This window comes from Neophocaena asiaeorientalis, unplaced genomic scaffold, assembly GCF_003031525.2.
Source record: "Neophocaena asiaeorientalis asiaeorientalis breed wild unplaced genomic scaffold, Neophocaena_asiaeorientalis_V1.1 scaffold23, whole genome shotgun sequence".
In the NCBI taxonomy this organism is placed as follows: Eukaryota; Metazoa; Chordata; class Mammalia; order Artiodactyla; family Phocoenidae; genus Neophocaena; species Neophocaena asiaeorientalis.
The window spans coordinates 1,685,024-1,712,648 of NW_020175047.1; the positions used below are offsets into that span (position 1 = coordinate 1,685,024).

Consider the following 27,625-nt stretch of genomic DNA (forward strand, 5'->3'; position numbering starts at 1 on the left):
CTGAACGGGTTGTTATGGTAACAAATGACAGGCCGGTGCTTTATGAATCGGCCAATGAGAGGGGCCGTCTTTTCCACCCCACTTCTGAGCAGTAGGTGTTGCGAAAGCCCGGGTAGAATCCGGAGAAGAAGGTGGAGCCAGGACTTTCAGAAACGGCCCCGCCCCTTTACCGCACAATTCCCCTCCCCTAGCTCATTTCGCACGACGCAGCGGTTGGGAGCACAGACATTTTCGGAGCTGGAGCCGCCGCCATTTTGTGTCTGTGGAGAAAGAAGAGTCTGTGGCGGCTGGAAGTGGACGGAGATCACCCGTGAGACGGCGGCGTTTCACACCCGAGGTTCCCCCCGTGTCGTCCCCCAACCCCCCTCCGCGGTCAGCATGTGGTGAAGCCGGAGCCGCGAGACCCGGGGAGAGGAAGAGGAGTCGGAAGGGAGGCGGGGTATCGAGAGCGGCTTCAGCTTCAGCTGCGGCGGACCTCGGAGGGGGGCCGCGGCGCAATGTCAGAGCAGACGCCGGCCGAGGCCGGTACTGCGGGGGCCCGGGAGGACGCCTGTCGGGATTATCAGTCATCACTCGAAGACCTGACCTTCAATAGCAAACCGCACATCAATATGCTGACCATTCTAGCCGAGGAGAACCTGCCCTTCGCCAAGGAGATCGTCTCTCTCATCGAGGCCCAAACCGCCAAGGTTTTTATACACCCCGCAGCCTCCTATTCTTCTAATACTCCCTGATTTTAGTGTCAGCCTCATCCCAGGTCTCGCTTCTATCCAAAGGGGGACGGTGTTCCTCCTCTCCAACCCTCCCCCTCCAACTCAGGCTCGGTCTCTGGCCCAGGCTTCGAGCGTGGGCCTCTCTTGGGGGGAGGGAGTGGGGAGGATAAAGGGTGGAGTCCTACTTCCGCTTACCAGCTCCCTATTTAGGCCACTGCATCGTGTATCCCGACGCACACGCTTTGAATAGAGCCCTTCGGGGAGGGGGAGAATTAAAGGCAGTTCGTTGTGTGGGGAAGTAAGAGTTAAAACCATTTGAACCCCCTGGGATGGTGGGGAGTGGTTCTCCCCCCGTCCCCCCGCCCCGAACTCTTTTGGGTAACTGTGCTCTGTGGGTTGGAAGGAGGTGAAGGGGGACCTGGGAGCGAGCTGTTGGGGGGTGGGAATAGGGCCTTGGCCCCGAGTGGAGCAGCCGCCTGTTAGGAGCCCAACATGGCGCCTGAAAAGCACATGATGCGAAAGGGAAGAGAGGAGAATCCATTCCCTGCCAGCCAGGCAGCTGCTCACACCCGTCAGCCCCATTTTGGGGTGGGGGCGGCTAGATATAATTTGTATTCTCCTATCGGAGGGTCTCATTTGCCCCCAGATACGGGAAATTGGGGTTGAGGGTGGGGTTGGAGGGGGTGGGGAGGAGATCTTATCCAACCTGTAGGTGGAGAACTGGCCCACTGGGTAACAAGTACTTGTAGTTTTCTTTTGAAAAGTTCAGTTCCTCCTCCTCTTCCTTTTCTCTTTTTTTCTTCCCTTCCTTCCCTGAAAGTGAAGACGTGCTTTGCTTCACCCCTTGACAGCAGTGGTCCTCTGCCACCCTATATTTCCCTGTAGTCCTCCTCTTCTGTGGATTCATGTGGGAGCGATTTGTCATTTAAGTAAAGTTACTGTTAAACTTAGTTATCGTAATGAGTTTTAATAGCTTCCCAGTACTACGTTTTAAGTTATTTTTGAAGCTTGTACTTATGGTTTAGTTTTTTTCTAGTTGTTAGTGATTGAAATGATCAGGATGAGCCTCCTTTTAGCAGAGTGAACCCCTTTTAAAAGGCCACTTTAACAACAACCACCAATATATTGTTTAGAGGCGCTTTCTGTCTAGTGTAAAACTGAGTGGTCTGACTTTAATAAATGGTTTTGAAATGTGTGACTGGTATTATAAAATTTGTGAATAAAACATATAAAATATGTATTTGTCTTTTTTATTTACCTTTGTAAGGTGTAGAATTTGTTTCCAAGACTTATTTTTATCTACGTGGTTGTGTGTTTTAAACAAAAGTCTTTAAGTGACTTGGGTTCATTCTTCTTTAGGTTCCATCCACTCTTTTGGGTAAATCTGTTCACAAGATACACGGTTTCAGGTGGTCCTTTCATACCTTAAAGAGGACAAAAAGTAAGGTTTTTTTTTTTCTCTTTAGGGCCCAACAAGTTTGTCATGCTCAGTCTGACAGCTAAAATACAAGTCCTTATTCACCTTTTCCTGTGAATGTCTGTGTGAAACAGCTATTGTTCTTTTTTTAAAGTATGAGATTTTAAAAGGAAGCATTCCTCATACTCAACATCCTTTTTATTGATACAACAAACATGTTGGACATGAAAACTTAGTTTTGCCTTGTCGAAGGCTTAACATTAAATGCCTTTAAAAAAAAAAAAACAAATGCACTTGCGTTTTTAAAAAAATAACATTGATTTTTAAAAATTCTACCTAGTATTTTTGGGGTTACTAATATTCCACAGAGCCTAATATTTAGCAGCTCAGGTTGTCACTCAAAGAACCATTTTCTTGCTGGTTTTTAATGGATCCAGAAGACTTTCAGAAGTGAAAACTAAATGCTGAATATAGTGACCACATTAAAATTTGTATTTGTGTGTGGCTACACAGAGTGGTGAAAATAGATGGACTATTTGCTGATGAAAGACAGCTGAAATTTTTTTGGCACACGTTTCCTGGTTATTTTTGTAAAGCCAGATTGAGGAAAAGATGTAACAGTCACTTTGGGGAAATAATTTAATGGGGTTGGGGTTGAGGGTGAGGGGAGGGATTTTCTGTCATTTGGTAGCAAACTGGCTTGGTTTTGTGTTTCTGGAGGTGAATGTTTGTGTCCTTATCCTCTAGCGTTTCAGCATTACTAAACTTAAGGATTCACACTTACTTGACTCCTTCCATGAGGCAGTAGTAGCAAAAAAATATTACATATAAGAATTCACTTGTACAATAAAAAGTTAGCCTACTGAACAGATTTTGGTTTTAAAGAGAGCCTGTTTATCTTCATAAGTACAACAATGACTAAAATGGTATAAAACATGACATGGTAAGATAAAGACACAGCAATAAAGCAGTTGATGTGTTGGTACTTAATAGTTTACCCACATGCAATAGCCTTGTGAAACCCTTTTATTAGTACTGTAAAAGAAAACTTCCATACAAAGTTATTCAAAGGTTTCCTTAGTCAACTTTGGTTGTTATCAGAAGCAAGAGCACTTCCACACACTTGTATGGGCAATTGGTTTTGTGAAATAATGGTGGCATTGTGTACTGCAGAACTGTGAGCTTACCCTGGCTACAGGTAGCTGTGGGTAAGTGTTGTTCAGGGTTAAGATTCCTATACACGTGGGAAGGGTAAATGGGGATAATTTTTGTTTTTGTTTTTAAATCGTGGGTACTCCTGTGGAGTGGGAGTTAACACTTAGTTTATGTGGTGTGTCTTAATGCTCCTCAACAAGTCTGTGAACCTGCTGATGCTTTCTGGAAACTTGCTGTGCCTTCTAAAAGCCAGTGATGGGTAGGCTTTACAGTTGAGCTGGGGCAACATTTCTTTGCTTTGGAAAGGGCCACCTGTATCGGCATCATCACACTGGCCCTGCACAAATTTAGAACTCCTGGTTTGTGCGTGTCAGAGGAAAAATATTTCGACGGAGAGTCTGTGCTCTGAAGAAAATCTTGAGGACAAATCCTGGTTTCCAGAGTCAAGTTCAACCTGATTTACATGACTCAGCGGCTGCTCCATCCAGTTTTCCTTGTATCAGTAACAACTTGCACTTTCCTGCATGTTCATGTGCAAGTTTAAAAGTGTTTTTTTGCCATTAACTTCATATGTGAAGTGTACTTAATTTCTTTTGTTCATTGGATTATAGAGAAGTAATCCTAATGATTTTACAGGTAACAAAAGGTTTATAGACGTTAACATATAAAATATGCCTATGGAAATTAGGGTTTCTGCCAGAAGTCTGAAAACTTTGTTTCATTGAGTCTAGGTGCATCATCATAAGTTAATGTGGGTCACAAAGCTTACACTTGGATTACAGAAAATATCCTCCCCCTTTTTTTGTCACTTAAAACACAGTTTTTTTTTTTTTAACTATACGAACCTGAAATTCTATTGAGTGTTAAATGAGGGTACTAGAGACTTTTTTCTTTCCAGTAATTCTGAGCTTATTTTGTATGCTCAACTAAAGATCATTGTAAGAGGTGAGACCTTGAACACTTAAATTTCATAAAGGTTAATATTGATTCAAAAGTGTTTAATATCAACAAAATATTGAGGTCTGTATTGTACGTTAAACGCTCACTTTTAAAAGTAGTTCTTTGTTGGCAATTCATTGTACTAAACTTCTCAGTTTCTTTTTATTACTTCAGGCTCCCTCCTCAGAGAAGCTTCCTGTTATGTACCTTATGGATTCTATCGTGAAAAATGTTGGAAGAGAGTATCTCACTGCCTTTACTAAAAATCTAGTTGCAACATTTATTTGTGTGTTTGAAAAGGTATATATACATTTAGAAACATTTGAATTTTTAAAACATGTTCCTGATTAAATAAATACTTGCCTTTGTGTTGGGTTTTCTTGGGTGGTGAAATGTTTTATTCTTTTGGGCATTTAACATGCTAAAGTTAGTGTTTCGTATTTAAAGTGGGTTCTAGGTGTTTTACATTATCCATTCAAAAATAGATGTGTTTGCTTTTAGAAGTTCATGTTTTTGATTGACTTTGTTCACTTGAAGATCTGTTTCATCACTAGAATACGGGCAAAAAGATCTGAAACTATCAAGAGTACTTCAAATTTCATTGTTTAGGTTTCTGGTTTTAGGATGTTGACTATTTCTGTCTTAAAAAAAAGAAAAAGAAAAAGCATAATTCTAGTGTGTGTCAACCTGTGATGGATGCCTGGAACTTTTGATTTTTTTTTTTTTTTTTTTTTTCTGGAAATGTTTCCTCTTGTTAACCTTGTTCAAGTATATTTTGTGTGAATGTTCTAGGTATGTGTGAATGGTGGATCAGTGAATTGCTTTAGGTTATTTTGGAAGTACTTCTTCCCCACCTCTGGCCCCTCTTAGTGTTTAGAAGAAAGGCTTGTTAGTTTCTATACCTAGAGATTGTAAATTCCTTTCATAACATTGTATCTGGTAGTTTGGTTAATACAGTATTGAGGAAGACAAAGGATTTGCTGAAGTAATTCTCTTTCCTGTCAGGCTTCATCTTTCACACTGAGAAAAGGGGCATTTATAAGATATTTGGGTTTAAAGATTGTTTCCTAACAAAAAATTGGTGGTTCTTATATTTTAGTAGATGCGCCTGTTGTGTCTCGAGAAATCTTAACAGTTGTCAGGCTTGGAGAATTGGGATTATTTTGAAAGAACTATCAGATTTTACTTGTTTGTTAGAACAGAAAATGTGTAGTGGCTACTTGAGTAATTTTTTTCCCTTTAAGTTCTTAGAGAAAAGAAATACTGCTAAGTAAGTATATGCAGAAGAAATTTGGAAAGCTGTATTTCAAACTGTATTATGGAGATTGTTAATAGTGTATTGTAGACTTTTGCTAAATACTGCTTACCTGAGACTCTAGTCTAAGGAGAAGTCAACTTTGCATTATAGAAATTGGGGCACTAAACCAATTGCTTGGTTTCAGTTTCAGTGTGTTCAAATTCATTTGGGTGTTTGGTAGAAAATGTTTACTGACTCTTACTGGGCCTTAACACTGAAGGTGATGAAAATGACCTTGTTTGTAGTAAATACTATCTAAAGACTGGAATATAGTCAAGGCTTTATTATTCTAAAGTTAGAACTCTAGCTCAGTTTTCTCAAGTGCTAGGTTTCTCTGATGGCTAATTTAAAAAGTATTATTGTTGTTACTATGCCCATCACAAGCATGAGCAGATAAGATATAAAACTAAAGCTCATCAGTAGGTAAGATTTTGTGCATTTCAATTATTCAGGTGCCTTCTACACCACAAATAAGCTTATTCATAGGTACCAGCCATATTGTATTGCAGGAGATTAGTTTTGTTTTACTTTGTACTAAATGTAAATAACTTAAAAAATTTAAGTCATCAGATAAACTATTTTCTAGTTGTTTTATATTTTTGTCCAGAGTGAAAGTAACAGTAGGAATACTGTGTCAAGCCTTAATATTTGGGAACATTTTGTACTTCTAAAAATTCAGACTTGTCTAATTGTTTGCTTTCATGAAGGCTAGGTGATAATGACTTTAATTTTTCTAATTTTTTTTGACAGAAATTTCTTTATTCACTTTACATCTGCAAACAAATGTACTTTTAATAAGTGATTACTGTTGTATATGTTTACGAATTAGTAGTATGTGTGCTATATGTGAAGTAGAACAGAGATTTATGTAGCATTATGCTTAATATATAAAACATCCTATAGTAACTTAACAAGCCATAGAATTGTTCTGTTGTTCTAGGTGGATGAAAATACTAGAAAAAGTTTATTTAAATTACGTTCCACCTGGGATGAAATATTCCCTTTGAAGAAACTTTATGCCCTGGATGTCAGAGTCAATTCGTTAGATCCTGCTTGGCCTATTAAACCTCTGCCCCCCAATGTGAATACATCTAGCATCCATGTGAATCCTAAATTTTTAAATAAATCGGTAAGTTCTAACATGAATGGTATATAACTAATATTTTTAACTGTCAAATTTTGACTTCTCTGAAATTTCCTGCCAGATAAAAGTAACAAGAATACCCTGTGCTGAATCAGTTTAATTTAAAAAAGAAAAAAATTTCCACCTTCAGGTTCACAGTACATTTAAAGTAAATGTTCTCCTTGTTTAGGTTTTACATATTTATTTTGCTTTTAAATTCCTGAAAATTTTCTGTGTGCTTTTAAACATGATTGGCCATTTAAGATTATGGATAGGGTTTATTAAGAGAGAAGCTGATAATTTTTAGCTCCCCCCTTAGCTGCTTCCTTTTTAGCTGTGATTTTTTTTTTGTAAACAAATTATTTTGTCTTATAGCCCGAAGAGTCTTCAACACCTGGCACAGTGGTCAGTTCCCCTAGCATCTCCACTCCTCCAATTGTTCCGGATATACAAAAGAATCTTACCCAAGAGCAACTAATAAGGCAGCAGTTACTGGCAAAACAAAAGCAGTTGTTAGAACTTCAGCAGAAAAAGCTGGAGCTTGAGCTAGAGCAAGCTAAGGCACAACTGGTAAGTAGAGGAGATTTGGCATTTTGAGTATTTTTAAACCTGTTTTCTGATGGATATGGAATTATTTTGTATTTGAATTTTATTAACATGTTACTTTTATTAATAGTGTAATTTTTCCACTTTTACTTATTTTGCAAATTATGGTGTATTTATTAGACCAAATTTGTATATCCTTTTTGTAAAAGTCACTTTTAATATAGACTGCACTATTTTCTTTCAAATACTTTTTATTAGAGTGCTGTCTTATAAGATAGCCCCTTAGTTTTGTTAAAAATTATATCATGTGGGGGCTTCCCTCGTGGTGCAGTGGTTGAGAGTCCACCTGCCGATGCAGGGGACACGGGTTCGTGCCCCGGTCTAGGAAGATCCCACATGCCGCGGAGCGGCTGAGCCTGTGAGCCATGGCTGCTGAGCCTGCACGTCCGGAGCCTGTGCTCCGCAGCAGGAGAGGCCACAACAGTGAGAGGCCCGCGTACCGCAAAAAAAAAAAAAATTATGTGGACGTAGTGTCAGTTCCAAGATGGTAGTTGTGTTGTGGCAGATGTTTTTGCCTAGTCTTTAATATTTTATGAGCTTATGTTTCATGAGCAGAAATCCTTAGCAGTTTCCTTAGAAGGCTACCAAAAAAACAGCCATCACAAAATTAAGGAGGCCAGGAAGATTATGTATTTCTGTGTATGAATAACGTTATATTAAGCTATTTTACTTAATTACTTAGCACTTGACCTTATTTGAGAGTAAGGGAGTACAGGTAGGCAGAATTTTTAAGTGCATTATCAGTGCCACTTTGAGAGGAGCTAAATTTTATGATTTAGAATTTACCCGGAAACACTTGGATGCTTGTGCAGCTGGAGTGCAGTGATTTATTTAGTAGTTTCTTAATATCAGTGTGGCCCAGGATTCTGAATAATTAGGAAGAGGGAGGGTTTTTTTTTTTTCATTCTTCCTAGAAATTATAAAACCCCAAAGTAGAGGATTAGTAAGAAATAACAGGCCACATAAATATTGTATATGAACTTTTTCCTTTCATTTTAATATCCACTTAAATACTAGAAGTATACACTATAAATACGGTATTGAATAAATGGATTTATTGAATGAAGCATTATATTCCTTAGTTTTCAGTTTCTTGACAAATAATCAATGTTTTACAGTTGTAACATGAACGTTTATCTTGTATTTCAGGCAGTTTCTCTTAGTGTTCAGCAGGAGACATCCAACTTAGGTCCTGGAACTGCACAATCCAAATTACATGTTTCACAAATTCCCCCTATGGCAGTTAAATCTCCCCATCAGGTTCCTGTGCAACCTGAGAAAAGTCGTCCAGGTCCATCCTTACAAATTCAGGATATGAAAGGAACTAACCGGGATCCCCGCCTTAATAGGTTGAGTCAACATTCTTCTCATGGAAAAGATCAGAGTCACAGGAAGGAATTCCTAATGAACACATTGAGCCAGTCTGATATTAAGACAAGTAAAACTGTACCCTCTGAAAAACTAAATTCATCCAAGCAAGAAAAAAGTAAATCAGGTGAAAAAATAACCAAGAAAGAACTTGACCAATTAGATTCTAAATCCAAATCTAAATCTAAATCACCATCACCTTTGAAAAACAAATTATCCCACACAAAAGACTTGAAAAGTCAAGAATCTGAAAGTGCAAGGGTGTCTGATATGAGCAAGAGAGATCCAAGATTAAAAAGACATCTTCAGGATAAGACTGATAGCAAAGATGATGATCTAAAAGAGAAGAGGAAAACTGCAGAAAAAAAGGATAAAGATGAGCACGTGAAATCATCTGAACACAGACTGGTGGGAAGTAGAAATAAAATCATAAATGGCATTGTACAAAAACAGGATACCATAACGGAAGAATCAGAAAAACAGGGGACAAAACCAGGGAGATCGAGTACTAGAAAGCGATCAAGATCACGATCACCCAAGTCCCGGTCACCGATTATACATTCTCCCAAGAGAAGAGATAGGCGGTCACCCAAACGAAGGCAAAGGAGTATGTCTCCAACCTCAACACCCAAAGCTGGGAAGATTCGCCAGTCAGGAGTTAAGCAGTCACATATGGAAGAGTTTACACCACCTTCCAGGGAAGAAAGAAATGCGAAGAGAAGTACTAAACAGGATGTTCGAGATCCAAGGCGAATAAAAAAGACTGAAGAGGAACGACCACAAGAAACTGCAAATCAGCATTCCACCAAGTCAGGCACTGAACCAAAGGAAAATGTAGAAAATTGGCAAAGTTCCAAGTCTACCAAAAGATGGAAATCTGGTTGGGAAGAAAATAAAAGGTAGGTTGTTAACTTTTTTAACTGAGTAGAATAATGTGTACATTTAAAAATACAGTGTTGATTTAAAAATTGGATAATGTTTATTGGGTGCTATAATTAGTACTTTTTTCCCCTGTTTAATTCTTAAAACCCTGTGGGTTAAGTACCGTTATTATTGCTGTTTTACGTATAAGGAAACTGAAGTTTAGAAAGGTTAACTAATCTGCCTAAGGTGGCACATCCAGGACATGCAAGAATCAGAATTCATACCTGATTTTCCTGACTTCAAATCTTGTGCTCTTAATCTTTAAATTAACTTTTATGGTTACATATATTCATTTTAGCCAGATCCTATTAAGGATCTTAAAATATGGTCCTGAGTATTTAAAAATTTTTTATGAAGTAACATAATTGCTTTTATGGTTTCAGTTTACAACAGGGTGATGAACATAGCAAAGCTCCTCATCTAAGGCATAGGGAGAGCTGGTCAAGCACTAAAGGAATCTTGTCACCTCGAGCTCCAAAACAGCAGCATCGATTAAGCGTAGATGCCAATCTTCAGATTCCTAAAGAGTTAACTCTTGCAAGCAAAAGAGAATTACTTCAAAAGGTAACTACTGTGTTCCCATGTAGTCATTATTCTCCTTTTGTCTATAAGTTTTTTGTAAGTACTTTTTATATTTAAAATATTGATTTCCTTTTATCACCCCTATGCAGACGAGTGAACGTTTAGCATCTGGTGAAATTACACAGGAGGACTTCCTTGTTGTTGTGCATCAAATTCGACAGCTATTTCAGTATCAAGAAGGTAAACATAGATGCAATGTACGGGATAGTCCTACAGAAGAAAATAAAGGTGGATTAAAAAAGAAACCTCTCTTAACTGATGCTGAATTAACCTACTATGAACATAAAGCAAAACTGAAAAGGACACAGGTTCAGCATTCATTTCCAAGACTTGATCTCTTAGATCCTGATATTTTTGACTACCCTTTGACTGATGCCTTGTTGTCTGGAATAGAATGTGAGCCATCCAAAAGTAAACATGCAAGTAGGAATAGTGGAGCACAGTTTGACAGAAAAGAACAATTTAGTGAAAGAGCAAGACGTCTTTCTCCTATATCTGGGAGTCGTACTTATGCTGAGAATCTTTCACCCCATGAGGGCCGGAGAAGACATGACGAGCAAGTCTCTGCTAAAGGTAGAAAAAGTTAAATCAGATTATGCCTATTGAATCACAGCAGTGAAGGGAAAATGAACAAGCTAAGTGGGGATGGATTTTTGTGACTGTTCAGACTTCTGTTTTGTCGTTGTTTGTTTTGTTTCGGTTTTTCCCTCAAAGGGAAGGGAAGGGAGCTGATATTTATAAGGCCAACCGTGTATTAGGTACTTTACTAGGTTCTTTATATATGTAATCTGATTTAATCCTCACAATGACCTAATGAAATATATATTATCCCCATTTTACAGATAGGAAACAAGACTGGAGAGGTTAAATAAGTTGCTCTCAAAGTCAAATAATTAGTAAATTGACTGAATGGGTATTTTATTTTACCCAGGTGTATCTGACTCTAGAGGGCATTCTCTTACCTGCTGCCTGTTGCTGTCTTTTTCCCTCCCCTCTCATAAAGTGAGATAGTTACGGATGTTTTTGAATAAACATTTACAAGAATATATGAAGAAGATTTTAGGATAATTTGATATAAATTATCAGATTCAGGGAAAATAATTTTTTTTTCTTTTTAAAAGGTGTACGAGAAGAGCAGAGATCACCATTCAATGATCGTTTTCCACTTAAGCGACCTAGATATGAAGATTCAGATAAACCATTTGTAGATAGCCCAGCATCAAGATTCGCCGGCCTTGATACAAATCAGCGACTCACGGCTTTAGCTGAAGATAGACCATTATACGATGGACCTAGCAGGCCATCAGTAGCGAGAGATGGCCCAACCAAGATGATTTTTGAAGGACCTAATAAGTTAAGCCCTAGAATTGATGGACCTCCTACGCCAGGTTCTCTTCGGTTTGATGGGTCACCAGGACAAATGGGGGGAGGTGGCCCTTTGAGATTTGAAGGACCACAAGGCCAGTTAGGAGGTGGGTGTCCTTTGAGATTTGAAGGTCCTCCGGGACCAGTAGGGACACCTCTGCGGTTTGAGGGGCCAATTGGTCAAGCAGGAGGAGGTGGTTTTCGGTTTGAAGGTTCCCCCGGTCTGCGGTTTGAGGGATCTGCAGGTGGTTTGCGATTTGAAGGACCAGGGTCCCAGCCTGTGGGTAGTCTCAGGTTTGAGGGACACCGGGGTCAACCTGTGGGTGGTCTGAGGTTTGAGGGACCTCATGGTCAGCCTGTGGGTGGACTTAGATTTGATAATCCCCGAGGTCAGCCTGTAGGTGGACTTAGATTTGAGGGAGGTCATGGTCCATCAGGGGCTGCAATTAGGTTTGATGGACCTCATGGTCAGCCATCAGGTGGGATCAGATTTGAGGGCCCATTGCTACAGCAGGGAGTTGGGATGAGATTTGAGGGCCCCCATGGTCAGTCAGTAGCTGGTATGAGATTTGAAGGACAACATAATCAACTTGGTGGGAACGTTAGGTTTGAGGGTCCACACGGTCAGCCAGGGGTTGGGATCAGGTTTGAAGGACCTTTAGTCCAACAAGGAGGTGGAATGAGGTTTGAGGGTCCTTCTGTACCAGGAGGCGGCCTGAGAATCGAAGGACCTCTGGGTCAAGGTGGTCCAAGATTTGAAAGTTGTCATGCTTTAAGGTTTGATGGGCAACCAGGTCAGCCATCACTCTTGCCAAGATTTGATGGATTACATGGTCAGCCAGGTCCTAGATTTGAAAGAACTGGTCAGCCAGGCCCGCAGAGATTTGATGGACCACCTGGACAGCAGGTTCAACCAAGATTTGATGGTGTACCTCAAAGATTTGATGGTCCACAACACCAGCAAGCATCAAGGTTTGATATTCCTCTTGGTCTTCAAGGCACACGATTTGACAATCATCCTTCACAAAGGCTTGAATCGGTATCTTTCAATCAGAGTGGCCCATATAATGATCCACCTGGCAATGCTTTTAATGCCCCATCCCAAGGACTGCAGTTCCAAAGACATGAACAAATATTTGATTCACCTCAAGGACCAAATTTTAATGGACCACATGGCCCTGGAAACCAGAGTTTCTCGAATCCCCTTAACAGAGCTTCTGGACACTATTTTGATGAGAAGAATCTTCAGAGCTCTCAGTTTGGAAACTTTGGCAATTTACCTGCTCCAATAACAGTAGGAAATATTCAGGCATCTCAGCAGGTAAGTCTGTTACAGTTATTCTAAAAGTATATTGTATGCAGATATGAACCATTTTTAATGTTTCTAGTGTTTGAGGAAGGTTTTCAGGATATAGTTTATTCTATAGGTTGGAAAGGATTTTTTAAAATTTAATTATTTTTAATAAGTTTTTTTGGGGGGGGGCAGTTTTTAATGTACTTCAAAACCCCACTTGCTAGGAAAGTGAGATGAGAGTCTTCTGGGGCTGAAATTTGCAGTTTAAATCCAAAATTGATCTTAGTTCTTTCAGGATCTAGAGCACCCTCTCAATCTCAGTCCCCCCCGCCCCCCCACAAATCTTTTCTTTTTTAATAGACTTTTTTAGAGTAGTTAAGGCTCACAGCAAAATTGAGCTATGAGGTATAGGGATTTCCCATATACCCCTTGCCTTCACATATGCATAGCCTCCTCATTATGGTTTTTTTGTTTTGTTTTGTTTTTGGTTTCTAAGGTATTAAAGTATAATACAGTTGTGTGTGTTTCATAGACCTCTGCTACATTGTACAACTTTTGAGCCTTGATGAGCTTTATAGTAATCATAGAGCTGATTTTATAGACTGTTCTTTGATATAGAAGTTCCTTAGCCTGAGTTAACAAACAAACAAGAAAATCAAATTGCTCATGCTTTTACAGTCTGTAATTCTTTTTCTTCCTCTCTTCCTACTTTTCACCACCTTTCCGTCATTCCAGTCAACTGCAGTTGTTTGATGTTAACTTGTTCTGCATACATTTTAAAATGCTTATTGAAATAGTGTTAAAGCAATATGCTTATAATTTGTGGTTAATTCAGTTGATATTAATGATTACTTTTGCTTGCCTGCTGAAATTCTCCTGGGCTAAATTTACTTTTTTCCAGGTAGTGACACTTTCTTACTAGGACAGATTTATTATGCCAGTAACATTGCATGGAAGAAAGTGTAAAACAAGAAGAAAGGTTTTAGAAGCATGTTAGAAACATTATTTATAGAAAGCAGCCTTCTGTCCATATCCAGTGGTTTGGGAAAACAACTGGCCTCCTTAGTTAGACTTATACTCTATTGTATGTTTTTAAGAGAAATGATACTCTTAATTGACAAGATACTCTAGAATGGGACTTGAGTTAGTCTTGTTCCTACATTATAAAGAATTGATGGGGTTTTTATTACGTATACATACCACTGAAGGTTCACACAGGATACTGAACAAGGCTTATAAATGGGCATTTGTTTACGTAGTAGCAATATGTAGAAGTCCTACCTCATTCTTGACTACAAATACAATAATTGTATGCCTGTACAGTACTTGGTTCATGACTTTTATTTTTTAACATTCCTTTAAAATCTTTTACAGTCCACTTTGTAACTCAGTTTGATGGCTAACAGAATGATGATAAAGGAGTTTTCAGATTGTTAATTAAAGCAGGCTTTTGACATCTGTGTAAAGGAGTTAGGTCAGTGAGTGAGTTCTGGCCTCAGCTTTGCTGTTTACTGGCTATTATGATTGTGTATAGATCACATCGCTGGATGTCAGATTTCTATTTGTAAGATAGGAGAAAACACTGGCAAGGTAAAGTGATTTGTGTAAGGTCACACAGCTAGTTTTTGGCTACCTTATGTTTGCATGGTATCTTAAACTTTTCAAAGAACCTTCACATCCATTATCAATTTTTTATAATTCTGTGAAAAATATAAGGGAAGGTCTTATTCCTTTTTATAGAAAGCCTAGTCAGGTTACACTTGTAAATCTTGTAATTTACACTTGTAAATCTTCATTATCGTAAACAGGCCTCATGATATCTGTGAATATATTAACGTAATTTGAATGTTAAAAGTTTTACTTAAAAATATAGAAAAGATGTTCTTAAAACCGAGATTTCTCTTAAAGGTTCTGCCTGGTGTTGCTCAGCCAGTAGCATTTGGCCAAGGACAACAATTTTTGCCAGTTCATCCACAAAATCCTGGAGCATTTGTTCAGAATCCTTCAGGTATGTAATTTCTGAACTTTGTGTTTTTCGAAAGACAATTATTGTTTGAGTAGCTACCTTGTCAGTTTTAGAAAATGACACTTTTGAGAGGGCATATGCAATTTAGAGAAATTTAATCTGACTGGAATGTTGTGTTTTCTTTCTGAGTTTGTTTACATTGTTGATGTATATTCACACTAATCCCCTTTACAACTAGAGGTGGTTAGCCAGGACTTGTAGACCACAAAAAAGAGGGAAGGAGACCTAGTAGGTGGAAGCTAGAGAGTGGGGTAGGAATGTGACATTTGTGTTTAGGTAAAATGAAGTCAATGACAAACCTCAGAAATATCAATTACTTGATACTTTGAATTTTTGTTTTGTGTGTGTGTGATGATCCAATAAACATGAAGTGAATACTGCAGACATCACATTGTAAGCTGATTCATTCATATGTCTTTATGGGCACTCAAGTAATAATTGTACACAACATGTTAAAAGGATTTCCTAGCTAGATGCCCATGATAAGCATCTATAGGGTGAGGCTTAATGATATTGTTATGGATACAATAACAATAGTAGATACGAGGGCTTTAAAAATAAGATTTAGGGGGTTTCCCTGGTGGTGCAGCGGTTGAGAGTCTGCCTGCCGATGCAGGGGACACACGTTCGTGCCCTGGTCCGGGAAGATCCCACACGCTGCGGAGCGGCTGGGCCCGTGAGCCATGGCCGCTGAGCCTGCGCGTCCGGAGCCTGTGCTCTGCAACGGGAGAGGCCACAACAGTGAGAGGCCTGCATACTGCAAAAAAAAAAAAAAAGTTTTAAGGAATTCCCTTGTGGTCCAGTGGTTAGGACTGCATACTTTCACTGCTGAAGGGCCCGGGTTCAATCCCTGGTTGGGGAACTAAGATCCCTCAAGCCATGTGGTGCAGGCAAAAAAAAAAAAAGTTTTAGTTTTAATATGTGAAAAATGAGAAGTATATAAATTAAAATTACTGGAAAGTCAATATATTGAGAGCTAACTCAACCAAATTGTAGTGGTACTTGCTTTATTTCTGAATCATTAAAACAGCCATCTTCAGAAACATGCTGTAGCATGGCTCTATTAAGTTTACAAATTTGGAGAGTTTTCCAAAAGTTCTGAAGTAACTAGGGAAGTCCTAGCCAAGCAAGCTCTAGTTTATGCATTAAGTATTAAACTGTGTCATCACAGGAAGCTCACTCAATTAATTTGAAAGCGTTTTGTTTTTAATTGCTAGCTTGACAGTTAGGATTAGTATTCTTATTTTTTGTTTTCACTATAATGAAAAGGGAAGGAAAGTACTGAATATTTGGGGTCTAAATTCAGAAGACCAGGGTTAGAATCTCCACTCTGCTACTTTACAGGTAGGTGGAGTATAAGCAAATATCCTTTCTGGGATATTTTTCCTCTGCAGATAGCATATGATAAAAGTCAGGATTTGCCGGGGAATTTTTTCTTTTCCCAGAGAATCAAATGAGATCGTATATGCAAAAGTACCATGTAACTTGTGAAGTGCTATATTGGTGTATTTTCCTTTAGAGCTCAGTTTTTCTTGTAGAGTAGAGGATTTGTTGTATTGGAGTTGGTAGCTTGAGATAGCGTGCAGCAACTGCAAATTTTGCTCTTTTTTGTATGAGATAATATACAAAACCTGCATGTTTTCTTTTGCTTTTACAACCTTGAGGTGCTTATGTATACAAGGCATAGCAGTGTCACAGAGGAAGTCACATCTTATTTCCTGGGTTGGAGGTTATTGAATGAGATGTTAGATATGCCTTCCTTCTTCAAGTTTCACTTAAAGAGATATGAAAAGTATTTAGTGTTCAATATTTGGCTTCTGTAAGGTTTTTTCTCAAAATTTAAAGTAAAAACACTCTTTTCCTAGTAGTAAATATACTCAAGTTCATTTATTCATCCAAACAGTGATCACTTGCTGTATTCTAGGCATTGTGCTAGGATGACTTTAATAAGGTTTATCCTTCTAAGGGCTTTATAGTGTAGCAGGATCTATGGACTTTTTTTTTTTTTTTTTCTCTAAATAGTTGTTCAGACTTCCCTACTGGTCCAGTGGTTAAGACTCTGTGCTCCCAATGCAGGGGGCCCAGCTTTGATCCCTGGTCAGGGAACTAGATCCTGCATGCTCCATCTAAGAGCTGGCACAGCCAAATAAATAAAAACAGTAAAATAAACATTAAACAGCTGTTCACTAGGTTGATAAGTTAGACACCATCATTGGGTACCTGATTATGAAATTCCAAACCTGTTCTGAGAATCACCTCTTATTCCTGTTTCTAAATGCACAGAAAATCAAATAAAATCTGGAAGTGTCCTAAGCTTTTTTTTTTGTTTCATGCAGCTCAGAGTATTGTTTGTTTATTTTTTAAATCTTTATTGGAGTATAATTGCTTTGCAATGATGTGTTAGTTTCTGCTGTACAACAAAGTCCATCAGCTATATGTATGTGTATATCCACATATCCCCTCCCTCTTGAGCCTCCCTCCCACCCTCCCTATCTCACCCCTCTAGGTCTTCACAACGCATCAAGCTGATCTCCCTGTGCTATGCAGCAGCTTCCCACTAGCCAGCCATTTTACACTTGGTAGTGTATATATGTCACTGCTACTCTCTCACTTCGTCCCAGCTTCCCCTTCCCACCCTGTGTCTTCAAGTCCATTCTCTACGTCTGTGTCTTCATTCCTGCCCTGCCACTAGGTTCATCAGTACTGTTCTTTTAGATTCCATCTATGTGCGTTAGCATATGGTATTTATTTTTCTCTTTTTGACTTACTTCACTCTGTATGACAGGTTCTAAGTCCATCCATCTCGTTACAAATAACTCAATTTTGTTCCTTTTTATGGCTGAGTAATATTCCATTGTATATATGTGCCACATCTTGTTTATCCATTCATCTGTCGACGGACATTTAGGTTGCTTCCATGTCCTGGCTATTGTAAATAGTGCTGCAATGAACACTGTGGTACATGTCTCTTTGAATTATGGTTTTCTCAGGGTATGTGCCCAGTAGTGGGATTGCTGGGTCATATGGTAGTTCTATTTTTAGTTTTTTAAGGAACCTCCATACTGGCTATATCAATTTACATTCCCAACAGCAGTGCAGGAAGGTTCCCTTTTCTCCACACCCTCTCCAGCATTTATTGTTTGTAGATTTTTTTGGTGATGGCTATTCTGACTGGTGTGAGGTGATACCTCATTGTGATTTTGATTTGCGCTTCTCTAATGATTAGTGATGTTGAGCATCTTTTCATGAGTTTGTTGGCAATCTGTATATCTTCTTTGGATAAATGTCTATTTAGGTCTTCCACCCATTTTTGGATTGGGTTGTTTGTTTTTTGATACTGAGCTGTATGAGCTGCTTCTGTATTTTGGAGGTTAATCCTTTGTCAGTTGCTTTGTTTGCAAATATTTTCTCCCATTCTGAGGGTTGTCTTTTTGTCTTGTTTATGGTTTCCTTTGCTGTACAAAAGCTTTTAAGTTTCATTAGGTCCCATTTGTTTATTTTTGTTTTTATTTCCATTACTCTAGGAGGCTTTAAAAAATTTTTTTTCTTCTGTGTGGTTTTTTTAAAATTATATGTTATAGGTGTACAATACAGTGATTCACAATTTTTAAAGCTTTTGTTTGGTTTATAGTTACTATAAAATATTGACTATATTCTCTGTGTTATACAGTATATCGTTGAGTTTATTTTATACCTAATAGTTTGTACCTCTTAATCCCTTACCCCTATATTTATATTGTTCCTACCTTCTTCCCTCTTCCCACTGGTAACCACTAGTATGTTCTTGTTCTTTGTGTGTCTACCTCTTTTTTGTAATATTCGCTAGTTTGTTGTATTTTTTAGATTCCACGTCTAAGTGATATCGTACAGTATTTGTCTTTCTCTGTCTTATTTCACTTTGACTGTTTTTCTTTAAACAAATATTATATATACTGCCAAACACCTCAGTGCTTTACAAATATTAATTCATTTAATCCTCATAACAACCTTAGGTAGGAACAATTATTATTACCCTTTTACAGGTAAAGGGAACAGACACAGATAAGTAACTTGATCATGTCACACAACTAGAAAGTGGAATTTCTAGTTAGAATCCCAGGAGTCTGGTTCCATAGTTCATGCTCTTGATCACTAAACTTGACTGCTGGAAGACATGTGATTAGCTAGTTATGATTCTTAGACATATAAATAGCTAATTCTAATGAAAGGTAAATGTTAAACTGTTGTGTGAAGTGGCTGTTGTAATTGATCGTTGAGGTTGATTTATTCATTCATGTAGTCAGACATTTCATTTCAACAGACATTAATTAGCCTGTTGTATACAAGGCACTGTGCTAAGTGTAAAGAGTATGCAGTGGTTAAGGGCAGAGATTATGTATTGTATTGTGGATGCAAATTGAGTTTCTGCCATTAAGAGGAATTTTTAGTGATTCAGAACTTTTTTCTAGAGGTGTGGTAAATAAGATGCATAGTAGTGACATACAAATATATTAAAATTCTTTTTTTATAGTTGAGTTAAAGAATTGTAATTTTTAAATTAGTGCTTAGCAAAATATGGAATTGGATTGATTCCTCACCAGTGAGCTTAAGGAAAAGATTGTTATCCTTGTTTCATTTATTCAGATTTTTGAAGCTTTAGTAAGCCTGACACCTTTTCAGCAACAGCCTGAACTGCTTTGCAAGGGCAGTAATTGAGCAAGGGTCAGAGGGGCAGGTATATTCTGAGCCACATGGCTCATCTCCCTGCATTAGTTCCCTTGGGTAGTTATGGGAAGGTGGGGGAACTGGGGGGCTGGGCAGGAGTACTTCCATTTAGGCTCTGGGTATTTTTTTCCCCTAGAAACCTGTGCTGAGAGATGGTAGCCTACTTCATCTATGCAAAACGACCTTTGCCAATATGGTTAGGTGAAGAATAGAGAATTGGAAGGGTGAAAAGTTGGACCTAGAGGTGTGGTGCTGCATTGCATAGAAGGGAGCATGAAGCTCTCTGCCCTCAGTATTCTGCTTTTCTTTGGCATGGATTTAATTGGGCAACAGTGGGTAATACTGGTTTTTTAAGGTAACACGTATGCCTGTATAAAGTATTAGTGGGTTTCAGTATTCGTCTTAGAATATATTTTTAAGAGGTCATGATTTGCTGACGTAAATGCAAAGTTCACTTTTGGGAGCTTTTGGTAATTACACTGATCTTAACAAGATTTTATTAAGTTTAATGTTGATAGGATATCTTGAAGAAAACTTTAAAAATCCTTAGTATAATTTGCATCTTTAAGTTCTACTTTTATTTTAAGAGTGTTATTTTTTTAAAGGTGTCCTTCCTAAGGGATATCCTGATAATCATCTCAGTCAGGTGGATGTAAATGAATTGTTTTCAAAACTGCTAAAAACAGGAATTCTCAAATTGTCCCAGCCTGATTCAGCTACAACACGTAAGTATGGTTCTGTAATTCATCTACACAAAGCTTTATTAAGTTATAAAGATGTATGATATACAATGATGTGTTCTATGCTAAAATTTCTTACAATGTTGAATTCTTAGGTATACTTATATAACTCGTTTATAATGAAATAAAAAAAAATTTTTCTAACAAGGAACTGTTAGCCTTATAGTTGACATTGTTTCAGTTAACTAACATTCCTGCAAACACCATGTGCAGACTTTTTCTAGTTATTCTGTATTATTTTAGCTTATTTATAATTAAATAATTAGAATATTGATGAATTTCATGAAGATTGACTTTTAAGAGACCAGACCTAATATCACTTATCAAAATAAAGAATTGTATTAGGTTCCTTGCCAGTAAAACCTAAGATCAGGAGCACTGAATAGGCAAGATGGGGCTCTCCATATGCTTCTAACACTATAGCGTTCCCCTATAAAGAATACATGGACACTGGTTTTGAGATATTTGTTGTGTTTCTTTTCAATTGAAGAAGTAAATGAAGTTGCTGCTCAGCCCCCTGCTGAGGAGGAAGAAGATCAAAATGAAGATCAAGACGTTCCAGATCTTACCAATTTTACAATTGAAGAATTGAAACAGTATGTAATCTAATTTTCTAAGGTAAAAGGGACGGTGACTTTAATAACAGTGGATATTATCACTAGTGCTATTCGTCTTACCCCTCACTGTTTTTAAAATTTAGGAAGCCTGTTTTCCCTTTTTTAATGTGGTAAAATATACATAACATAAACTTAAGGAAGCCTATTATCTTCATTTCAAATATGTTTGCTGCCCACGTATTTAGGCCAAAAGTCTACCCCCAAATTTCTGTTTTTTATTATCTCTGTTTAGTATAGCAAGTTTAGGGAGTTTAAGGATTAGGTATTAGTAATCACTCATGTTTTCCTTTTTATCTCTATTTTCCCTTAATCATCACTGTTTTTTCTGTATTGATATTCTCATGCCTTTGAAGTTAAGAAAATGAGGTTTTTGTAGTCTAGTATTTAAGAAATAAAAATTTTTTTCATTTTATAGAAAATGCAAATGAATAAAATCAAGAAAATAAAATTACCTACAATTTCCACTTTACTGATAACCAGTGTTAACATTTGGTGCATATATTTTCATAAATTTTTATTGCCTATATTATATAAAAAACATTTACAGTTGCTTTATGGATCCATTATATTGTTATGAGTATTTTAAAAAATAATAGAACAGCTAATGGGTTTCATCTTTTTTTTTTTAATTGAAGCATAATTTATTTACAATGTGTTAGTTTCAGGTGTACAGCAAAGTGATTGTTTTATATATATATATATATAAGAATATCAATATACACTTTTTCAGATTCTTTTATTATAAAACACTGAGTGTAGTCTCCTGTGCTATACGGGTTTCACCCTTTTAAAGACAATGTTTTTCAAAGTGATACTTTTCACATAGTTAAAACTTTATAATGAAAGTCTTAAAGTAAAAGCTTATAATAAAAGATGGCATGCCTTTTTCCTAGTACTACTTTTTACCTGAAGGCAACCATTTCTTAACTCTTTTATCTATGGTTCTTGGCATTTACTTTTTTATTTCTTAAAAGATACATAGTTTTCTGGGCTTCCCTGGTGGCACAGTGGTTGAGAGTCCGCCTAATGATGCAGGGTACATGGGTTCGTGCCCTGGTCCGGGAGGATCCCACATGCCGCAGAGCGGCTAGGCCTGTGAGCCGTGGCCACTGAGCCTGTGCGTCCGGAGCCTGTGCTCCGCAACGGGAGCGGCCACAAAAAATACAGTTTTCTGATTTATTACATTTCTTGATTTATCCCATTTAGACAATTTATTGACTTCCTGAAAGTGAAGATTTAGGTACCTCTTTTACTGTCCTCCCAACTCTCCTCCATATAGTTATAAAGCCATTTATCATTAAATTTTTATTCAGTATTAATATTATGACTCTAAATATTTTGTTTTCTGGTATACAAAGTACTATGTACTGTGCTTTGCTTTATTCTACTATTTAAAAAAAATTTCTGGAGTTAATAACTGCCCTGTTTGTTCACTTAGTTATTCTGCATACCTATTTCTTTCCAGATAAGGAGCCCAGAATTTTAAAAAACTGATTATTGCTGACTTCAGTTTCCCACTAGTCTTCTACTTTTTCTTTTTAGTTACCCATACTATTATTATTTCTTCTGTACCTCTTTCAGTATTCTTTACATCAGGGTGGGACAGTTTAGTTATTTAAAACCGTGAAGATCTGAACTGACGTTTTTATATGAAGAACATATTGTCTTTGTGGTTTTAAAGACAACTGTGAAATAAAATTGTTTCACCTGCTGAAAAAAAAAAAAACCGCGAAGATCTGGAGAGGTGAAATCTAATTGTTCTGCCATATCCACCCTGATATTGACATTACTCTAAGAACAGGCCAACTATTGCCTTATTAGTTAGCAGATGATCATTCCATTATTAGCTAGAAGGAAATAAGTAACTGGGCCAGGCCTACTGATAAGAGGGTAGACACCATGTTCCAAAATTAACCAAAGTTAAGGTAAAGAGAGTCACTGACACATTACTAGAGAATATTATTGATCTTTGGATATTAATTCTTTCAGCCAGCTGTTGGCTGAAACATTATTTTGTTACATAATAATGGCTTCACCATTATCAAAATATGGAAAACTGAAGTACTTATAATTGCCTTTTTTTTAAGGCCATTAAGTCAGCCACAGTATCAGAACTAAAGATTATTTCTGTATTTTTCAAAACAGACGTTATGATAGTGTTATAAATCGACTGTATACTGGTATTCAGTGTTACTCTTGTGGAATGAGGTTTACAACATCACAGACAGATGTATATGCAGATCACTTGGACTGGCATTATCGACAAAATAGAACTGAAAAAGATGTAAGCAGAAAAGTCACTCATAGACGTTGGTACTACAGTTTAACAGTAAGTAATTCATGTGCCTCTGAACTATCTTTTAGCCTTTAAATTATATCATTCAAAAGTATATTAGTTTAGGTAACTGCTGAGCACTAACTAGTGAATTTTTTGAGTAAAATTTGACCCTTAGAATATAAAAGTTTTTTTTAATTTAAAAAAATGTGAAGAGTATGTATTTGTTTTTTGTTGAAATTAAGAGTAGAACACAGGTTTCTTCTAGTTCTAAAATTCCAGGGTTCTATAACTGATTTTTTTTGGTAAAAAATTGTGCATGAAATTTATCTTATTTACATTAGTAGTTGTAATTCTAGAGTTAAAGGAATGTAAACGTTAAGATCTTAATTGTTCATTAGTTGCTTTATGTTGTCTATTAGTTATGGGGCTCAAAAAGATGGTATAATTCTAAATCAATATTAAAGCATATTGTAGAAGAAAGTACTCTTACATTTAAATGGCATTGTATTGAAGGTGTTCAGTAAGAGTCTAGAAACAAATGAATATACTCTTTTTAAATTAACTCTTTTTAAGGACTGGATAGAATTTGAGGAAATAGCTGATCTGGAAGAACGTGCAAAGAGCCAGTTTTTTGAAAAGGTGCACGAAGAAGTTGTGCTCAAAACTCAGGAGGCTGCTAAAGAAAAGGAGTTCCAAAGTGTACCTGCTGGACCAGCAGGAGCAGTTGAGGTAAAAGAACAATGTTCAATTTTATACCTCTGGTCATGCCTTTCACTTCCTTTAAGTAAATAATTATAACTTTATTTACATCCCTCTTTTAATGATTTTGAGACTTCTTGTAAGCTTTACTTGTCAATGTTATTCTTGTTATCTGGCTTCGGGTTTCATAACCACTGTAGTTACTACATATTTATCTGTGACCAAGAGCTGTGAAATGTTAATTATTTTTGCATGGAAGAATGCGAAATCCTTAGATCTTACTTTGTATTATATATTTGAACATTGTTTAAATTTTCAGAAAACTCTTAAATTCCTTTCTCCACTTAACAAAATGTTTCTGTATTTTTACTTAATGGCATTGTGTTCTGTTATGTAAACTTCATTTTTATATGGTTCTATTTTAGAGTTGTGAAATTTGTCAAGAACAATTTGAACAGTACTGGGATGAAGAAGAGGAGGAGTGGCATTTAAAAAATGCTATTAGAGTAGATGGAAAGGTAATTTTCAGCTCTTTATGAAGTACTTTAAAAGGAAGTATTAAGATTTTTTAAAAAAAGTTTTTATAGGGGTAGCTCACTACTTTGAAAGAAAAGTGTTAATTGCATTTTTATTTTGGTTTTTAATAGAAGTGGTATTTCTAAGGTATTGGACTTTAGAGAGTCAGAGTGTGTGAGTTGGAAGGCATTTTAGCAATCATCTGGTCCTGTACTCATTTTATAAAAAAGGTTGCGTAACTAGTTAATGATGAATCCAGGACTAGATCTTCTGAGTCTAGTTAGTCTTCTTTCTGCCTTTCTGTCTTTCTGTCTTCTGAATTTATATTTCATCATCAGAACTGTTTCTGTCTTAACATACCATGTTATCTACTTAAATATATAAAGGAAGTTTTAAGGGAAATCAGGATGAAAATTTTGTTTTTATCCGTTTTTGTGACCAAATGATTTTTTGTTGCCTTTCCAAAGATAGTTTATCTCTGATTTAAATTTTAAAAGAAAATCATACCAGAATAGTCCATTACAAATGAATATGCATGTGAATACTTACTTACTTTTTTGTTTTTGCTTCAGATTTATCATCCGTCATGTTATGAAGATTATCAAAATGTAAGTTCTTTTTGGTTACTGTTTGTTCTCCTTTACATTGATAAATTTTATTTTCAGTTTTTTTTGCATCTGGGCAATATTTTTATTTTAATCTTGATGTGTTGAGCTGTCTTAGTTTTGATGTAGCATTTAGGTTGTTCACAAAATATTGGTGCTAGATTGATAGGGTCTGATTTAAATTTTGAAATTTTTGTATCATTCCTTGCATTCTCTTCATTTGAATCTTGATGTCTTCTACTAGAGTACTAGGCCTAGAGAATGAGAAGGTTCATGATGGGAATAATTTTCTATAAGTTACGGGTAGCATTTACTGCTTACTCCACTCGGCCATGTAATATAGGAATAATTTTTAAATTATCATACATGAAATACAAAAAAAAATCAGTCTCTTGACCTTGGAAATTCAAATTTTCATATTTGTAGAGTGACCATTTTTTTTTAAAACCAAACAGTGGAACATCTTAACTGTCAAATATTTGTTTCACAAGTTCAAGGGGCAGTTTGGAAGATATACTTAGGTCATCAAAAGATTAGAGTTTGTAGGGTGTTTTGATGGTTTTGAGGGATTTTTAAAAAATCCTTAGGGTAGGGCTTCCCTGGTGGCGCAGTGGTTGAGAGTCCGCCTGCCGATGCAGGGGATATGGGTTCGTGCCCCGGTCCTGGAAGATCCCACATGCTGTAGAGTGGCTGGGCCCGTGAGCCATGCCCGCCGAGCCTGCATGTCCAGAGCCTGTGCTCCGCAACGGGAGAGGCCACAACAGTGAGAGGCCCGCGTACTGGAAAAAAGAAAAAAAAATCCTTAGGGTATTTGAAATTAGGAGCAACAAATCCCAGGATATATGTAGGGGGTTATATTGGGATTTAAATATAGAAACGTGTCTAATCAACCTGTGCTCCACAACGGGAGAGGCCACAACAGTGAGAGGCCCGCGTACTGGAAAAAAGAAAAAAAAATCCTTAGGGTATTTGAAATTAGGAGCAACAAATCCCAGGATATATGTAGGGGGTTATATTGGGATTTAAATATAGAAACGTGTCTAATCATTGAATCAGCTTCTTTTGTCGTTATATTACTGCTCTTCTTACCATAGCTCATTGCTGAGCACATATCAAATGCTCAATATACATTTTATTTATTTATATTTATTTTATTTAGTTGGTTGTGCTAGGTCTTAGTTGCAGCAGGCGGTCTCCTTCGTTGCAGCATGTGTGCTCCTTCATTGAACCAGCAGGCTCCTTAGTTGCGGCTCGCTGGCTCCTTAGTTGTGGCATGTGGACTCTTAGTTGCGGCATGCGTGTGGGATCTAGTTCCCTGACCAGGGATCGAACCCAGGCCCCCTGCATTGGGAGTGCGGAGTCTTAACCACTGCGCCACCAGGGAAGTCCCTCTATACATTTTATTAATTGGCTGCCTTTATGGCATGTTTTGTGGGAAAGCAGGGTTTTCAGTTGTGTTTGGTATATATTTGTTTCTTTGCCCATACAAGGGTCTTATAAAACTAAGTGTCACTTAATGTGATATTTGTGAACTTTAATCAGTACTTAAAGGGTTTTTCATTTTGTAGACATCTTCATTTGATTGTACACCATCTCCCAGCAAGACACCAGTTGAAAATCCCTTGAACATTATGTTGAACATTGTTAAAAACGAATTGCAGGAACCCTGTGAAAGTCCCAAAGTTAAGGAAGAACGGATTGATACTCCACCAGCTTGTACAGAGGAAAGCATAGCAACAGCCACTGAAATTAAAACAGAAAATGACACAGTCGAGTCAGTTTAAGTAAAATGAGAAAGGTATGTTTTTCTTTTTTTTAAGAAAAAAAAAAAGCTGCTGTTGAAATCTAGAAGGTGAAGAATTTTTTATGTATATACAGACATATCTATATAAATTGTCTAGCTGAGGCAGGGCCTTCAGCTATCATTTGGTTAATAAATACATTTTAGTATTTGCATTTCCTACTGCCTGCACAGTTTCAGGTGCTTGTTGTGTGAAAGTTCTGTAGATGTGTGCAAATTTAACAAAATGAAATTGTATGTGTAAAAATGTACGATTTTCACTTGTGAAACTGTAAATTATAAATAAAAAAATATTTTTGCTATCCATGGAGTGTAATATTTATGCACACCATCAAATAAAGACAGTGTTTCTGTACTTTTTATTGGGTGAAAATGGAATTAAACAGCAATTTCAACATAAGATTTTTTTCCAGCAGCTTCCCATGATTAAAGAAGCAAAGTCTGAGTTAGTTTTATCCTTCAAAAGGGGGTTGTGAGAGCACTGCAGGACTTTTCTCAAATTGAAAAGCCAGATTTGAAAAAATTTTTTAAATGGAATAGGACATAATTGCATATATATATATCTCCAGCTATAGAGAACCATCCAGATATCCATTTTTGAAAAGTATCTAATGAAGCAACTTTTATTCTTGAACTTGGACACTGATGCCATCAAATGATTAACAAATATATTTAAGTACTAAAGGTGATTTTTTTTAAAGGACATTTTTCAAATTTGTCAAATAACTTAATGCAGATGAACATATTTCTATTTTAAGTTACAGGGGGATCTGTAAGAATGTTAATTTGAAACATGGTTTAACCTTTTTTCCTTTGTTGGTTTTGACTGAATTAGATGGATGCCATGAGATGTTAA

The 27,625-nt window shown here is 37.1% G+C and overlaps 1 protein-coding gene across 2 annotated transcripts; it reads left to right on the plus strand.

Annotated features, from left to right (window-relative positions):
- Positions 1-228: 228 nt before the first annotated feature.
- On the plus strand, positions 229-27,394 carry PCF11 (PCF11 cleavage and polyadenylation factor subunit). Of its 2 annotated transcripts, none has more exons than XM_024763565.1 (16): positions 229-689; positions 4,399-4,524; positions 6,462-6,650; positions 7,020-7,214; positions 8,400-9,517; positions 9,926-10,106; positions 10,214-10,697; positions 11,246-12,810; positions 14,692-14,791; positions 20,119-20,238; positions 20,744-20,849; positions 23,016-23,199; positions 23,722-23,877; positions 24,273-24,365; positions 24,936-24,971; positions 26,537-27,394. In XM_024763565.1, the coding sequence occupies exons 1-16, from the start codon at positions 498-500 to the stop codon at positions 26,750-26,752; spliced, it is 5,061 nt and encodes a 1,686-aa protein (XP_024619333.1). In that variant the 5' UTR covers positions 229-497; the 3' UTR covers positions 26,753-27,394. The 2 variants fall into 2 exon arrangements, with proteins under 2 accessions (XP_024619333.1, XP_024619334.1); XM_024763566.1 differs by having other exon boundaries at positions 10,214-10,304.
- The last annotated feature ends 231 nt before the right edge of the window (positions 27,395-27,625 follow it).

Coding starts and splice junctions, on each gene's coding strand:
- PCF11 (XM_024763565.1), top strand. CDS start 498: ATGTCAGAGCAGACGCCGGCCGAGGCCGGTACTGCGGGGGCCCGGGAG. Junction 10,107..10,213: donor AAAGAGAATTACTTCAAAAG/GTAACTACTGTG, acceptor ACCCCTATGCAG/ACGAGTGAACGTTTAGCATC. Junction 10,698..11,245: donor CGAGCAAGTCTCTGCTAAAG/GTAGAAAAAGTT, acceptor TCTTTTTAAAAG/GTGTACGAGAAGAGCAGAGA.